Below are 16,092 nucleotides of genomic sequence, written 5' to 3' on the forward strand. Positions count from 1 at the left end.
GGAAACGAAGTTGTTAAGCCATGACAGAGAAAGAGATTGAGAGAGAGAAAGAGAGAGAGAGAGAGAGAGCGAGAGAGAGAGAGAGAGAGAGAGAGAGGGAGAGAGCAGTATTGATGTGAGTTGCCACTGAGCACCCAAAGCAAAAACTACCTACTAGGTCAACAGGTTTGTGAGAGGAATTCCTTACTCGCCCACAGTGACTTTACACAACAGCAAGACCTCTTGCGGGAATGTATGCGCATGTGTGCATGTAGCAGCGTAGCCCTGCACCTGCTTGCATCTCTGTGCATGCATGACCATGTGTGCCTGTAGTGTATCTGTGGAGCTCGAAGGCTCAGTGGGGTAATCACACGTGCATCGAGGTTAAAATTGCAGCCTTTGAGCCGATGCTTCATAGCAGCACTTGAGGGGGATTCGTGTGCAGCCCCTTCGCCCTTTACAAAGCAACTGAAAAAGGAATAAACATCACAAACGGCCCTGCTTTGCAGTCTGCTGCATGGTGTATGGCCTTTCCTTCTCCATCTCTGTGACTGCCTAATAATAATCACTAAAGCAAATTGACAAAAGGGAAGGCCTGGTAAAAAATAAACACACACACACACAAAAAGTACTGTAAGTCTTTTGAAGTGAAACACTGATGAATGGGCGCAGCTAATGGAAGAATTTCAGGCCCCCTGAAGCAAATAGCAAAACCTACAGCACACACCAAAAATATCCATATTTCTAAAGCTAATGTGCTTTTGCTGCAGTCCTAATGTGAACGAATTGAAAAGGGCATATTTAGCATGAAAAGGCCTCACATCCACTGCGGCGGTGAGGCATTACAAAGCCATTTGAATGCAGAGCAGCCGGGCCTCAGATTAAAATAGCTGAGATTTCAAGATCTCTGTGTCAGTGGAAGCAGTGACCTGAAAGGATATCAAATGAAAGTGTATTACATCGAGAGTAAGTGGCAACTCAAGCTCGCAGTGTAGAGCCACGGGCGACTCACTGAAACCCAAAGAGCCCTGCGCCTTGACGCGCCACTTAAAACCAGGGCGCTCCCTCAGTGCAAACCTCACCAGTGCCAGCGGTTACAAGGCTGCCTGTTTACACAGCTGTGCGAGAGTCTTCTCGGGATTACAGTTAACTCTTAAGGCGCGGGAGTGTCAACAGGGATGCTATGATACAGGCTCAGCCTGTCAGAGGGTCCTCGAGCCGTCTCAGCATCACTCTTCTCTTGCGTCTGCTCACAAAGACAGGCTTCGGATTAAACCTGTGAGATTTACAACAGAGGACGCCGACGCCGCAATAACTCAAAGTGAGATCATATAACGTTTGTAAAGACAAAACCTATATGAGTGCCAACAACAAGACCTGGGTCATCGGCGGAGGCAGTTAAAAAAAAAAGACTCAAGCTACAGAAAGACGATTTAAGTTAGTTGATTTAAGGAATACTACTTTAAATACCTCTCCAGCACAGGTCTCCTGTGTACCCTTCGGAGGTTTTCATGTTTGCCAGCAAGCTCAAGTCGGGCAGACACAAACAACATTTGCTAGCTGAAGCGGCATTAAGGGATTTGCGGTAAACTCACCCCTTAGGTTTGTCACAGGACGCTTTTCACCTGCTAAAAGCAGGCAGAAGATGCCTAAAAGTGCCCCGAATGAGGGGAAAACCTGCACAAATCGGTACACAAACTCCGATTGCTGCCTTTATTCTGTATGATAATGCTCGATACATATAATGGTGCCGCCAAACCAAACCTGGCAATGACCTCACTTCGTGGAGGTATCAGTAACTCTGCTGGCGGTATTACCACATTGGTATATGCACCAGATTCGTGATCAGCCCGTAAGTAGGAAATATCGATACATACAAGAATCATGTTAGCCATGTGCTGAGATGACCACTTCATGTCTAATGGATGTAGGAACTAGTAACATACCTTCGCCATGTATGTGTGCATATGCTTAGCACTGGAGTTGCATCAACAGCACCCTCTAATAATCCTAAACGCTTTTAAGGGTACTTCACACTGGAGTCTCACGATGGAAAGCCCCAGGGGCGGATGGTCATAGGTTCTTTCAGCTACATTCTCTTTAGGTTTTTGACAGGGTTACATTGGAACAGTTGCACCAAGCTATCCTCTCGTGTATGCATGTCCACCTGCTGTACTTCATAAGATCATAGACATTGTCAGGCCAGTAATTAACTACATAATAAATTCATTATTGGCCACAGCGACGGTCGCCGCAGAATGGAATCTGGCAGTTGTCAAACCACTCCAGATAAAAACAGGTTATGGATCCCTCTGCACTCTCTAAATATTGCCCCATCTCACTAAAACCCACTCTTGGTAAAATTGTAGAAAGACTGGTCAATAAGCAGCTTACAATCTTCATGGAAGAGGTAGGATACTACAACCCCGCCAATCAGGTTTCCATCCTAAGCACTCAACCGGATCTGCACTACTGGAAATGGTGGACACATTGAAACTAACTTTAGATAAAGGAAATAATGCGGTGCTGATCTTATTGGATCTGTCTGCCGAGTTCAATACCATTTCTCATGACATTCTTCTTTCTCGAATGAAAAGCTGCAGCATATCTCGAACCGGTTTAGCCTGGATAAAATCCTTTCTTAACAACCGCAGACAAGCAGTTGCCCTAGGATCATTTCTCTCAACTGAACACCCCATCACCTCGGGCATACCACAGGGCTCTTCTCTTAGCCCTCTTTTGTTCAACATCTACAGGGCCTGCTTATCTCGTTAATATCCTCATTTGACATCGAAACAACCTCCCATGCGGATGACACGCAACTGATCTTAGTCTTAGACAAAGACTCTAATGAATCAGAGCTCAACCTTAAGCAATGCTTAACAGAGGGCATCCGATGGATGCGACTTAATCATCTTAAATGCACTACAGATATGACTGAGATAATGTTAATAGGCACTGATAATCCCTTTAATCTGGTCCTATGGTGGCCAGAAGACGCTTCTTCCCCGCCGAATACAGTAGAAGCATATAAGGATCAATGGGTAAAATTTGATGCCTCTCTCTCGTTTCGGCCACAGGCCCTTGCGGAGGCAGGAATGTGCTTCAATTTAATCAAATCACATAAAACGTTTTTTGATCTCTCCCCTTACTCTGAAAGGAAGGCAGTAGCATTTGTTCTGTCCAGATTACACTACTGCAATAGCCTGTTTGCTGGGGTAAACAAACAAGTGCTAAAAACGTTACAGGTGGTGCAATATGCAGCTGCCTGTCTGATGTTGAAATTGCCCCACCGCTCCTCGCCCTCAGCAGCTCTTAAAACCCTTCATTGGCTGCCTGTTCAAAAAAGAATTATATTCAAACTTCTTTTTATCACTTTTTGAGCCTTTAGAGAATCAGGGTATAAATACTTAGCTGCTGGGTTCACACCGTATGTCACTGCCAGGACAATTAGATCCTCCTTAGCAAAATTACTAAAGTCCCCTACATTTAGATATAAAACCAAAGGAGGAAAATGCTTGGCAACCCTTAGAACCAGAACGTGGAACCTAATGCCTATACAGCTAAGACCGATGGAATCAGAAACTCAATTCAGGAAATCCTTGAAGACTTGGATTTTCGCATCCACCGACGCACTCTGTTCCTCACTTGTTTAAATTGCGATATAATCCATGCCTGTTTTGATTTCTCTTTTCACTTCCGCACAGTGCCAGGATGCTCCCTTCAGAGTGTCAGTTACGCTTCATAAATATATAAATCAAATCAAATCAAAATCAACCATTCACCTCTTTGGATCTCTCTTGATGGATCTCAATTAGGCGTCAGAGCAGTAATTAGCAAACAAGTGGCTAGTGCAATGCCTCTCATGTCAAAGCACCCAACACAGTTTTGGTTCAGTTACAAAAAGTACACATTGCAATTTCCAGCGTTGGGTAGAGCCACATGAGCAATGAAGGTCCTATTCACAACACAAACTTGTGATAATGCTTAATTTACACATTGAAGGTTTCATCTTTCCAGCTGCATAACTTCTGAAGTTCAGAGGAGTAGATCTGCTCAGATCATTAGTTCCCATGCCCACTCCTGCTACTCTATCATTTCTCCAATCAATTGGTTGGTCGATAGACAATCCGCAGGAGTGCACATGTGATTTAAATAGTGATTGGTTTCTTCCTCTGGAAAATACCATTCGAGACAGAGAAATCCTTTTCTCCAAGACACCCAGAATATTGGAGTGGTGTATTTTCCACACCAGATGAGAAACACGAATTTTTCCTGTAATAATTGTATTTAGCAGATAGTAAAATCTAAACAATGCGCATAAAATCCAACTTTTTGCCAACTTTGTGCAAAAGTGTTTTGAGAATCGTACCTCCATATGCTACAGTCACATGCACGTGCTGCATGTGGAGACTGAGATTCAGTTCAAACCTTAGATGCTGCTTCATAAAACGTACAACGGTGTCACTATCATCCCCTTAGACAATGATGTGATTGCCATTCAGCAATAGACCTGAGAACACTTCCAGACTACTAGCTCCTAAGTTAAACAGAGAAAATCATACCTGTTCTAACGCCCTCTCCTGATATCTGTGACTCGCCTCTATCGACAGCACTGCCATGCCTAGCTGTTTTAGTGATTCTTAAACATTCTAGACATGCATATACGTATCCAGATCACGCAATCGTATGCAAAAATAACCTAAACAAGCTTTGGAGGCTCTCATGTGAGGAAGCACTGAAAGTGCCACAGATGATGTAAAGATAGGCAGTGGACCGGGTGAAATAACCAATGGCAGGCTATATAGTACAGTTCTTGTGGTCCACAGTACAGATCAGTACGAGCCTGCTAACAATTAGAATTCGACCTTTGCCTTACTCCGAAACTAAAGGAAAAATCTGGTATTATAAGTAGAACGAAACTACGCAATAGAACTCTACTCACCGTTGGACTCAGCCACCTGGATCCTTATTCTGAATTGCCAAACTTCAGAGGATAACAGGAGTTACCGGCTGAGAGCCTCATTACCATAAGTACAGAGATCTTGATTTTATGGTAAATACGTGTGTAGGGTAGGCCTGGGTGACATTTTATTTGTGGTGGTACACTATTAGCAGTTCCGGAATTTGAATAATTTTGCAAAATTTGTCAAAATTTTGCCTTAGGAATTTATGGAATTTCACATATTTTGCATGCAGAAGAAAATGACTAAGGGCCCAAAGACAATGCCGGTCGAACGAGTGTCCGACCGGCATACTCGTCCGACCGGCATCATATCAGAAACAGGGCCGCCCCACAAGGAGTCAGATGTCCTGCATTACGAATTATGATGCGACTGCGTTCACTACTGTATGTAGTGGAGGCCACAGAGTAATGGGGGCCCAAAAAGTCAATTTCCATCTGCCTTTCTGTGGCGGTGGGACCACCATAGAAAGCCAGACCGAAAGGGACATTGTAATCCCTACGGCTGTGCCTGAGCTGTCACCACCCTTATTGTAGGGAATACATTCTGACCACTGTGCCAACAGGCTCCTAGAGCCCGTCGGAATAGCAGCGGTTGGTCCTTGCTCCTGCTGCCTCTGACTGCTGCATCATAATGCGGTGGTCGGACCGCAGAGGCAGATGTCGGTTGGACTGCAATCGGCAGCCGGTCAGTTGCAGTCCGACCAACATCGTAATGAGGCCCTAAGACATTTTGTGCTCAGACCAGTCTCCAGGCTATATCTTCTGAGATGGTTTTACTCAAAGTTTATGAAAACAAATCATGCAAGACACTGGCAAACCACATTTTGCAGTAAAAGTGTTATTTTGTGAAAGTTTTATGGAATTTTGTGAAATATCATGAAAACAGTTACACATTTTCACACACCCTTAAACTCTGCTCTGTGGTGGAAACCTGTGTTTCAAATTTCATGGAGAGTCCTAGTGAAATGCTTACTGAATTGGTAGAGCTGAGTGAGTGATTACTGAAGCTTGCTCGCGCCACTAGTAATGAGTGTCTGAATTCGGTGTTCTCAGTGCTGAATCTGTACCAGAATCAGTGCCATGCCAACAGATTTTTTGTTCAGAATCCCTCTGCTGGTGCTATTGCAGTTCTGGGCACCAAAATACTAACGGCCAGATTCATCAAGCCAAAAACGGCTCGCAAAGGGCCAGATTCTGAGAATCTGGCCCTATGCGAGCGTTTTTTTTGCTTTTGGGATTCATCATCCCAAATGCAAAAATCGCATTTTTAGAAATCGCATATTTGCGATTAATTGCATTTAAGGAATCTCAATTAGAGATTCCTTAAATGTAATTCAAGAAGCATTTAAAAATTTCGAAATCGCAATTTTTGGCCGCTATTTACCGCGAGGTCAAACCTCGTGGTAAATAGCGAAAACTTAGAAAAATGCATTTAAATGCATTTTTCTAAGTTGCATGTTACACACACACACATGTCCTTTGGACATGTGTGTGCGCAACACCAATGCAGATTACATTTCAATGGTGCTACAGGGTGTCCTTTCGACACCCCTGGCACCCTTGAAATCGCATCCTTATTTGCGATTAGCAAAGTGCTAATCGCAAATAAGGAATGTGTAGGAATCGCAATTTATTTAGCGATTCCTACAGGAATCCTGTTTTGCAAGTCCTTAATAGCGATTCCTTAATAATCTCTATTAAGGACTCGCAAAACGGCACTATGATGAATCTAGCTGTAAGACTGCTGTAGCTTGATTCCACTTTCACCAGACACTCCTGGTCTCTTTATTTCACTCTTAGATGTTTTTTTGAATCACTGCTTTCTTTGTGACTGTTTTTCCATCTTTCTCTTCCTTCTCCTTACCCTCTTTTTGCGTTTTTCTCCTTTTTGCTGTGGATCAAAGTTTGCTGAGGAAAAATACGTGCTGGTCTCTAAAACTGAGTGGTTGGTGGACCCCAACTACAACCAATTGTTTAAATTAAGCACTGGGAATTCCGAGATTTGCTTTAATTCTGTATGTGTTATTATCTCACCGTCAAGGTTTTCCTAGGACATATTTTCCAGGTAAAACCTAGCTGAGTATGTCTCTGGAAAACGACCCAGATTATGAGATTGCTCATTCCATAGTGAAACATATGTACAACTGATTTCAAGGTGACATGCATTAGATGTGGGTAGATCATTTGATCCTGTTTTTTCCTTTCCATTACGATGCATGTGACTTTGGATTTTGCTGGAAATGGCCCTTTTTTTATGGTCACCCCAAACTATTTGCCTTTACCCTCTACATTTTCTCAATTTGTTTTTGCTGGCCATAGGACTCTGAGCACGTTACCACTGCTAATCAGTGCTACAGTGTATGTACCCTCACCTCTAAACATGGTTATATTGACGTATACCCTGGGCCACTGGAATTAAGCGGCTCTGCAGCCACAGTGATTTTCACATAATTATAGATTTGCCACATTTGCTACATAATCCATCATCCACTGCAGAATCTGCAGATTTTAGCAACCCCAAAAAATTATTTCTATCTGAAATGGTTCAAAAGTTACCAAAAGCGCAGCAACATGTGTAGCCACGCTTTGGAAGGCCCTTTGCATAGGTGGAATGGCCACCTTTCCATTGCTTATTGCTTATATGCGGGTGCTAAACTGGTACTAAGGAGGTTCAACTAATGCCCAGGCAGTATTAACAAGTTTAAAATTGGCAAAATAATGAGTTAATACTATCACAAAATGTGCTGTATAATCCTGCATTATTTGCCTTTCATTGTTGCATAATTTACTTAACCCTGCTGCATAATTTGGCGCTCCGCTGCTGCATAATTCCAGTGGTCCTGTTTATACCTAATTGGCATATTTAATTTACTTACAAGTCCCTGGTACAGTGGTACTACATGTACCCATGGCCTGCAAATTAGATGCTACTAGTGGGTCTTCAGCTCTGGCTGTGCCACCCACTTAAGTTGCTCTTTGATGTCTCAGGCATGCCACTGCAGAGCCTATGTGTGTAGTATAAACTGTCATTACGACCTGGCAAGATAGCCTTTGGCCCAAACCTTCCTTTTTAGTACATATAATTCACCCCTAGGGTAGGCCCGGGACTGCCCAGAGAGCAGAGTGCCATGTATTTAAAAAGCATGACGTACTTTTATTTATTTATTTATTTGGCATACTTATATAGCGCTAATCTGTCACCCAAAGGGCATCCTGGCGCTTTGACTAGATAAGCCACAACTATCGATGCGGATTTAGGCTGCTCTAAAAACAGATGCAAAGTTAGGCTATTCTAGGAAACAGATGGGTTGCATTTTCAGATGGGCTTTTAAATGTTATATGTTCCTGTAGTGGAAAACTCTTAAATTACAAGTCTGAAAATGCCACTTTTAAAAAGTTGTCATTTTCTAGCCTTAGCCATTTGGTGCCTGCAGCCAGGCTCTGGTCACATGACTGGGTGTAGTTAGCAGTTGGACTTTGTGTATTACCCCTAGAGAGCCAAACAAAATGGGAGCTTAGGTGTGACTTGAACAGGCCATCACTGGCAGAATGGGAGCTAGGAGCTGGACCCAGCCCCACTTACACCCGCCCTGTCCCCACACAAAGGGCTGCATACCCCCTACAGTTAGTCTGGAGCCAGGGCAGGGAAGGCAGGACAACTGTGCACTTCAAAAGCATGCCTTTTGAAGTCTCCCCCATTTTAAAGGAACTATTAGGTATGAATCCCGGACATCAGGCACCACAACCTGAGTACACTTCTGGTCCTGTGGATACTCTGCCAGGAGGAAGGACTGCTGTGCTGCTGCAAGTGTGCCACTCTGCTGGACTGCTGCTCTGAAGGAGGGCTGCCTGCTCTGCTGACCTCCTGTCCATCTTGAACCTAAGACTCCAGAGTGACTCAAAGGGTACTCTGTTGGCCTACTGATCTGAGCCTCAGGGACATAACATGCTCTGACAGCTCCTGGACCCATCTTCAAAGAGTTCCTGACCCCAAGAGACACCGCTTAGGTCCTGGGCCCTTGGTGAGGATCTTGAGATCTTTATTTCAAACTTCTGAGCTCTTAGTGACTGAAAACATGCACTTTCACACCAGAACTGCACTGCTCTCACAGAAAATCAGCACGAACAACCACAAGTCTGTCTCTTCACACAGCAAGCGTTGTTAGCCTCCGTGGACCACCAACATGATGCCCAGCCTACCCATCTGCGACTGCCCCTCCTGCTCCTTGTGCAATGCCTACCACCGACAGTGTCACACTCCTTGCTCCTGGCGATCGTCTTCCACCCAAACGGGACATGTGACACAAAAATTGAGAAGTTAAATCTTCAGTGGGACTAAACTGGGGCTATATTCCACCCGTGCTCCATCTCGTCGGCATAAACTTTTCGATTTGACCCGTTCCAGCGTACCCAGATAGCCGTGGTTGGAGCTTTATGCTTATAGGTGCTGTATTGCAGTTCATTCTTTAAAAAAATCATAACGCCTGTTCTATTGATGATATTTTTGTTGTCTTGGTCTTGTTTTATTTACTAAATTCAGATCTATTTTTCTAACCTGGTGTGGAATTGTTTTTGTGAGGTGCTTTCTCTTTTTTAATGTTTGAAGTTTTGCACAAATACTTTAAACATTTCCTCTAAGTTAAGCCTGACTGCTCTGTGCTGCTAGGGAGTTGAGCACAGGCTAATTTGGGGTTTACTTGTGACTTAGCCTGACTAGGATTGTGGTTGCTGCTTGACCAGGGCTCACACCCTGGTCAACCAGTAACCCAATGTTTAACACATATGTTTGGTAAACGCATAAGTACAAAGACAAAAGCATGCATTACTGAGATGCTTGCACATGAAACGGGGTAAATTGAAGTATTTCTATGAATTTCTAACCAAAATGGCGTGGAGACGGGTCACTTTCGACCGTTTAATTGCCTCTGTGCTCCAGCACTCATTGGGAAGAAAAACAACCTATGCCTCCAGCTCAGAAACTATGCTTTCGGCTATCTTTGAAATGGTCTGGAAACAGCAAGTTGCCATCTTAGAACAGTTAATTACATAAACCCTTTGGAGCAATGAATTCTCTGTGCAACCATGCGGTGTACTGTTTATGGCGACCTCAGCTGCAATAGCCATTATAGCAGAAAGTTGGAAGGCGCTGGGCCTCCGGACCAATGGCCTAGATGAACATTAGTTCAGAGCACGGGGGAATGTACTGTAGTTGCCTGAAATATGGCCGTCAACGCGCCCAATTAATGTCTGACTTGAAGCTGCAATGCTCAGCGTGTGCGGGGAATGCCTCAAAGGAGCAGAGAGCAGAGAAAGCCTTTCTGTACAGTTCCATGCAGCACAGAGAGGCTGTGAGCAGCACAGACTGCCCGTCGCTCCACAGGATCTGGGAGTTAAAAAAAGGCCTTGTATTTTCGGATGCACGGACAGACAAGAAGAAATAGCGGCCCATGCTCTCCTCCCACGAGTAGCCAAGTGTCTTTCTGCTGATTAATACCGGTCTTAACAGGGACATTTGTTACAAACAGGCAAGTTTAACAACCCAATGTGCACAGCAGTAGCTTACCTCCACGATTCCAATTTTGGCATCGGTGTTGTCGCCGTACTGGTCCACGAAAGCCTTCATTTTGTCGGACAGGTCCTAAAATTTACAATCACACCTTAATTAGTTTTCCGACAGAGCGGCACGCTGTCTCATCAAATGTGATTGATAAACACTCAAGGGGGTGAACCACCCGCCCTCCACCCCTAGGCCGGGAGGAGGCTCGAGGGCGCTGCATTGTGAGGGGGTCCACTGGGTTTATTGGCACTTTTGAAGATGCTCAGGGGGTGAGAGGGACGAAGGCACACATTCAGAAGCATTTTTCGTATCACCACCATGAGATCCAACCCCAAAAAACTTACAGGAAGCATATTTCATAAGCACGCCATCATGTGATAATTCTAAGATATGGAATTCTAACAAAAATCTACCATAGCAGCTATTTAACAGATACAGGGCAATTGTGATATGTTTAAGCAATACAAATAGATTGAATTATCGCCTTGGTAGGTGAGTTCCAGCATTAGGTTTCCTGTTAACTTCCTCCATCTCACCTAGTGTCATCCAACTTTCAGCCACTGAATTTATGAACTTTTGTGTAGTGCTGATGCTAGACATTTTGGGTGCAGCATCTAAAAACTACAAGACAAGAACACTGAACTAACGTGGTGCTTAATGAATGCACTACCTAAATGTAAATAAATACTTCGGTAACGTGTGTGGTACAGTGGCAAGAATAGTGTAATAAATATCTTTACAGACTCAACAACTTTTTACTAGCCTGAGAAGCCGGGGAGGATACTGGTGGATTTAAATGTCCCTTTGAGTGAACTTCATGTCTGGGCCCAGCACTGAGTTACTCCTTCTTCTAGCGCGCTACATAACAGCAGGGGCACTTTTAGTCTCCTGTTTACAATCAGATTTCGAATAAAGCATGAAGTCAGAGGCACTCTTAAGCGTGCCATTCCTAAGCTTCCTGAGAGCTGTACAGTTCATTTTAAATGCCCACGGATTTCTCCTTCAACACCTCCCATCACACTGACAAAGTGTGCTCTGATGTGCTCTCATCTCTAGTTTCTGATACCGATGACAGCAATGGCTGCAGTTGTAGATGGTAAGAGCCTCTGCCACTAAATATTCTCTCTAAGATGCTGAGAAAAATTATATCGCACAGCAGCAATTTTTCTCTTCAATCCTCCACACTCCCTGTAAGGTAGTCATTCCCTTCTATAGCATGGTCACATCATTAGGTGGTGCCAGAGACATTGGGGAGCATGTGGTGCTGGTCAAATCACCTCTGCCAGGGTTGAGCTCTTTGGTTTCTATACTTGGAGGCACCTTTGTTGATAACGCTTATTCTTCTTAGAACCTTTCAGTTCTGTTTCAACCCTTGATGGGCTCTGTTCCTGTGAAACTGGCATCTGCACTTTGCATCAACCACAACTTTGTCAAGCTTTAGGTGGATTTTTCACTTCTTAACACTACTTCTCTCTCTCTTAAGAGAAGGTGCAGTCGTTGGCTCATGTTGTTTAGTGGTTGACCATGGGATTTAAATTGCTTTTCTGCAGTGGTGACACATACTATGACACTTTATTTACTTTTTAGGACTATACCATGAGAGACATTTTACTTAGATTGCTTTGTATACCTTTCTTCAAACGGCTCTCCATGGAGCTGACACTGAAGCTGGATATTTCATCCATAGGCATCGATGGTTTGCGTGAGCGATAGGAAGAATACGAGTAATGACTGTGGGAAAATTCCCTGGCTCCTTTTCCTTCCTGAGCTATATTCCACTGTGCTGACTCTCCTGTGATGTTAAAAGTCCTCGGCAAGATCTCAGAAGGAGATCACCCCTGCATACTGAAATTCCAAAATGAACTGGATCCAGGATATATGCTATACCATGGAGATTGGTGCGGCTCAGATAGTAACAGAGCCAAGAAGGAGAAACTAGTACTTGAAGGTGACCCTTCGTACAACTTAGCACTGGATAAGCTCTAAAAAGGCAAGTCAGAGAATCAGCCCATGATCATCCCTTTTAGGGATGCAGCATATTTTGATTGTAAAATCTACTCCACATTGACTTTATCAAGTTGCTCTGAGAGATCAGGCTGGGAGGATCTCCTAAATCATATAGACTAAGGACCTTATTATGAGTGTATGTGTGCAATGGCGGGCCCGCCCCGCTGCAGCACTGCCAAACCTGTGGTCGGCCACCCGTCAGATTACGAGAATTTCTCGTGTGTGGTGGGATTTTTTTTAATGTTCCCATGGCAATGCCCTGAAAATGGGCACAGCAATGGGAACGCCAAAGTCAGTTCTTGTGCTGCATGGACTGTAAAGTGCAGGAACTGGGGTACATACTCAGTGGGCACATGTTGTGCCCTCCTGCATGCACCCCATCGCACAGAAGCACAAGGGATATCTGTAGGGCTCCCTTTCTTTCCTCTCCACCACTGTTTTCATGGCGGAGGAACCAGCATGAAAACCATGGCAGATAGGAAACTCCTAATATAGTTTGAGGGACTGCGGCAGTCCCACCAAGCATATTGCAGCGGCCTGGCTGTTGCAACACCACCAGAGAACAGTGGTTCCCTAGTGGCTATGGCGGTGCAATGGTGATCCGACCACCCTAATTTTAATAAAGCAGTCGGAAGACCGCCATCGCCACACTCGAGGGTCTGGGCTCTGTGGACTGCCAGACTCGTAATTAGACGCTAAGCATTTGCGATAGTATAGTCAAGCTCTTCCCCTTACCAGGTGTCATGTGATGCCTCAAAGCCATGCACGTTTTTTAATATTGAATTAATTAATTCATAATACGAAGAGCAAACATTTTGATCCTAAAAATAGGAGCCAAGAACTGCTGTGTTTATATAGTGGGAAATCCACATTTGCCAAGTAATCTTCAATGTTCAGCCAAAGTAATCTTCCTAAATGCAGTTTGTGCCAAATAGTTTTGCAAATCTAGATATTGAAGATCTACAGGGAGCTTTGTTTATATGTGCCATTTGGAGCATTAACTCCTTGCTTGAACGAAAGACAGTATCATATTACAATCTAAATCAACATTTGACTTCACCCTAAATCGTTTTATGCAAAAGACCTAGGCCTAAGACCGTTCAGAAAGGTTGTTGGTGCTTCATTATTATAGTCAGTTTCCTGTCTCTTCTCCCACTCTGACGTGGTACTATCACAAAACAGTGGATACATTCCTCTGCTCTTTAATTTCTACAAGCCTGGCTCCATATATTTTATTTTATTGTTGTATACCTTTATTGGTTTTCCACCTCATCAATTAAGACAAGCCCTGTGCTTAGACTTACCATAAAACAAGGTGCTTAGTAACTTTTAAATAGCTACTGACTGATATGCTTAGATGAGCCTGACTTCATTTTGGGGTCTGACTGAAAAAGACTCATGTACTTCCAAGTACTCACCAACTGAGGAAGGGGAGCTGCTTACGATTTGTGGCACTTTATTCCCCCGGGAATAATTAGGAATTCTGCTGTCACTAAGTAGTGGCCTTTAAAGGATTTTTCTATTTTTAAAATTTAGTTCTAAGTACAGCACGATGGCAAGTGTAACAACCCTGCTTATATGTGTTTGTTCACACTCTGTAGCTTTGCTGGCTCATCCGGTATATTTTGTTGTCCTCCAGTCTGCCTTGCGCATTGCTACCTGGCCAATGAGAGACCTCGTTCCGGCCCCTCAGCTATTTCTCTGACCAAGCCAAGAAAGGTCCTGTGTGAAAATATACAGATACGCCTCATTTAGTTCTTAATTACCCTGACAATTTTTATATTAGTAAAAGGAATGCTTTTTAGGATGCCTTCTCTAAGCGCCTTACATCGCCAAGTGCTTTCTATTCCTTTTTCAACACCAACATGTGCCCTGTGAGCATGCGCTAATCAGATCGGAATGATAATGGCAACATGCAATGATCGAAAATCAGAAACACGTGGATTAGATCCTTCCAATCATGGCCACACCTTTTCAGCACTTATACATTCGAACATTTCAGAGCTTAACCTTGTCCTGAAGTCCTTTACAGGGACTCCTTTCGAACTACCAGGGAACAGCTACACATACCTGAGGTAAATTATAAAGCTCAAGCTAACAGGCAGGCAACATATTGTGTCACTGAAGGAGGGTGAGTCTGCAGGAGTCAACTTTGAAGTTAATTCCTTCATGTGGTGTAAATTGACAAGATACATCCTGTTGGTAGCCCAGACAGCCAGTCATTCATTGAGGCTTTGACGTGTGGGCTGATCATGTCTCTGAGACTAGGCATCAAACCATGCTTCTAGGATGGATAGTCTGAATTTCAATCAAATTGACAACCTCCCGCCCCCACCACATACCTCACTAATACCCAAAGGCACAAGATTCATCCGAAATCCATTCTTGTCCTATTTTCCTACAGAAGTATGGCTAGTGTCTCCCTCATATGCAGTTGTCTGAAGACTCAGCAAATCACTTAGGCCCCGATTATGAGTCTGTCTGTCCACAGACCAACAGACTCACGAGGACGCTGCGGTGGCGGTCTCCCGACGACCATATTAGGAGCCGGACTGCCATAACCCTGCCGCAGTTGCCAGGGAACCGCTGTTCCCGGTTGATGTTGTGGCAATGTAGAGGCATCCATATGCTTGGCAGGAACGCCGCGGTCCCACCAAGCATAGTAGGAGTTTCCTCTCTAGCAGGGTTTTCATGGAGGTTCATCCTCCTTGAAAACCCTGGTGGAGAGGAAACAAAGGGGGCCCTACATGGCCCCGCGGTACCTCTGCACCCCGTGGATGCACACATGTGCCCCCCTGTGTACATTGACACCAGTTCTTGCATAGCATGGGCTTTTTAGTCCATGCTGTGCATGAACTGTTTTTGGCAGTCCAATTGCGGTGCTCGTTTTTAGAGGCTCTGCTGTGGGAACCCCCCAAAAAAGCCCGCAAGACAGGAGACACTCCAAATCTGGTGGGCGGCCAGGCCACGGCTTTGGCGGTGCGGCAGTGGGTTGACCTGGCGCCACTCCAGCCAAAGTCATGATCAGTCCCTTCGTGGCATTCTGAGTCTTCACATGAAGAGCCGAGGTTAAACATCTGCAATCTTCATATTGTCGTAGGTATTCTAGCTAATTCTTTGTTTTATTTAGTTTTGTGCTTATTCTGGAACAAGGGATGTTTCACCCCACTGCTGTCAGTTTCCTAAGAGTTTGTAATATTAATATTGAACATTGTTATACCATTTTGTGGCTGACTGCATTGAGCATGGTTCTTATTTGGCCTACAACAATTGAAACACGCCAGCTTAGGTCCTGAAACATGTAAAACATTATACAAAGATGATGGCATTGCGTATCAGCATCTTATGTTTCGATATGTCGGTTGGTCAGCATAAATTATTGTCCTTGTAAACATACTACAAGTTGCCTTTTTTGCTCCCACAGCTAATACCTTTTCATCTAAACTTTGTGTAACATGTATGATTGGTTCACCATGTATTTCTTACTGACATTTCAGATTTTTTCTTTCTATTCTCTCAGTTATACTTTATTGCAGGTCAGGAATTTCGGGTCACAGAAACAAGAGGGGCCATGCACAAACTG

At 44.1% G+C, this 16,092-nt stretch overlaps 1 protein-coding gene across 1 annotated transcript in view; it reads right to left on the bottom strand.

Annotated features, from left to right (window-relative positions):
* The window catches only part of CALB1 (calbindin 1), a 160,307-nt gene that overhangs the window by 115,140 nt on the left and 29,075 nt on the right, over positions 1–16,092 (bottom strand). Inside the window, exon 3 of the mRNA XM_086965978.1 lies at positions 10,509–10,583. Within this exon, the coding sequence (XP_086822104.1) occupies positions 10,509–10,583 (75 nt within the window). The remainder of the gene's footprint in view (positions 1–10,508; positions 10,584–16,092) is intronic.

This window comes from Lissotriton vulgaris, chromosome 4_1 (genome assembly GCF_964263255.1).
Source record: "Lissotriton vulgaris chromosome 4_1, aLisVul1.2, whole genome shotgun sequence".
Lineage (NCBI taxonomy): Eukaryota > Metazoa > Chordata > Amphibia > Caudata > Salamandridae > Lissotriton > Lissotriton vulgaris.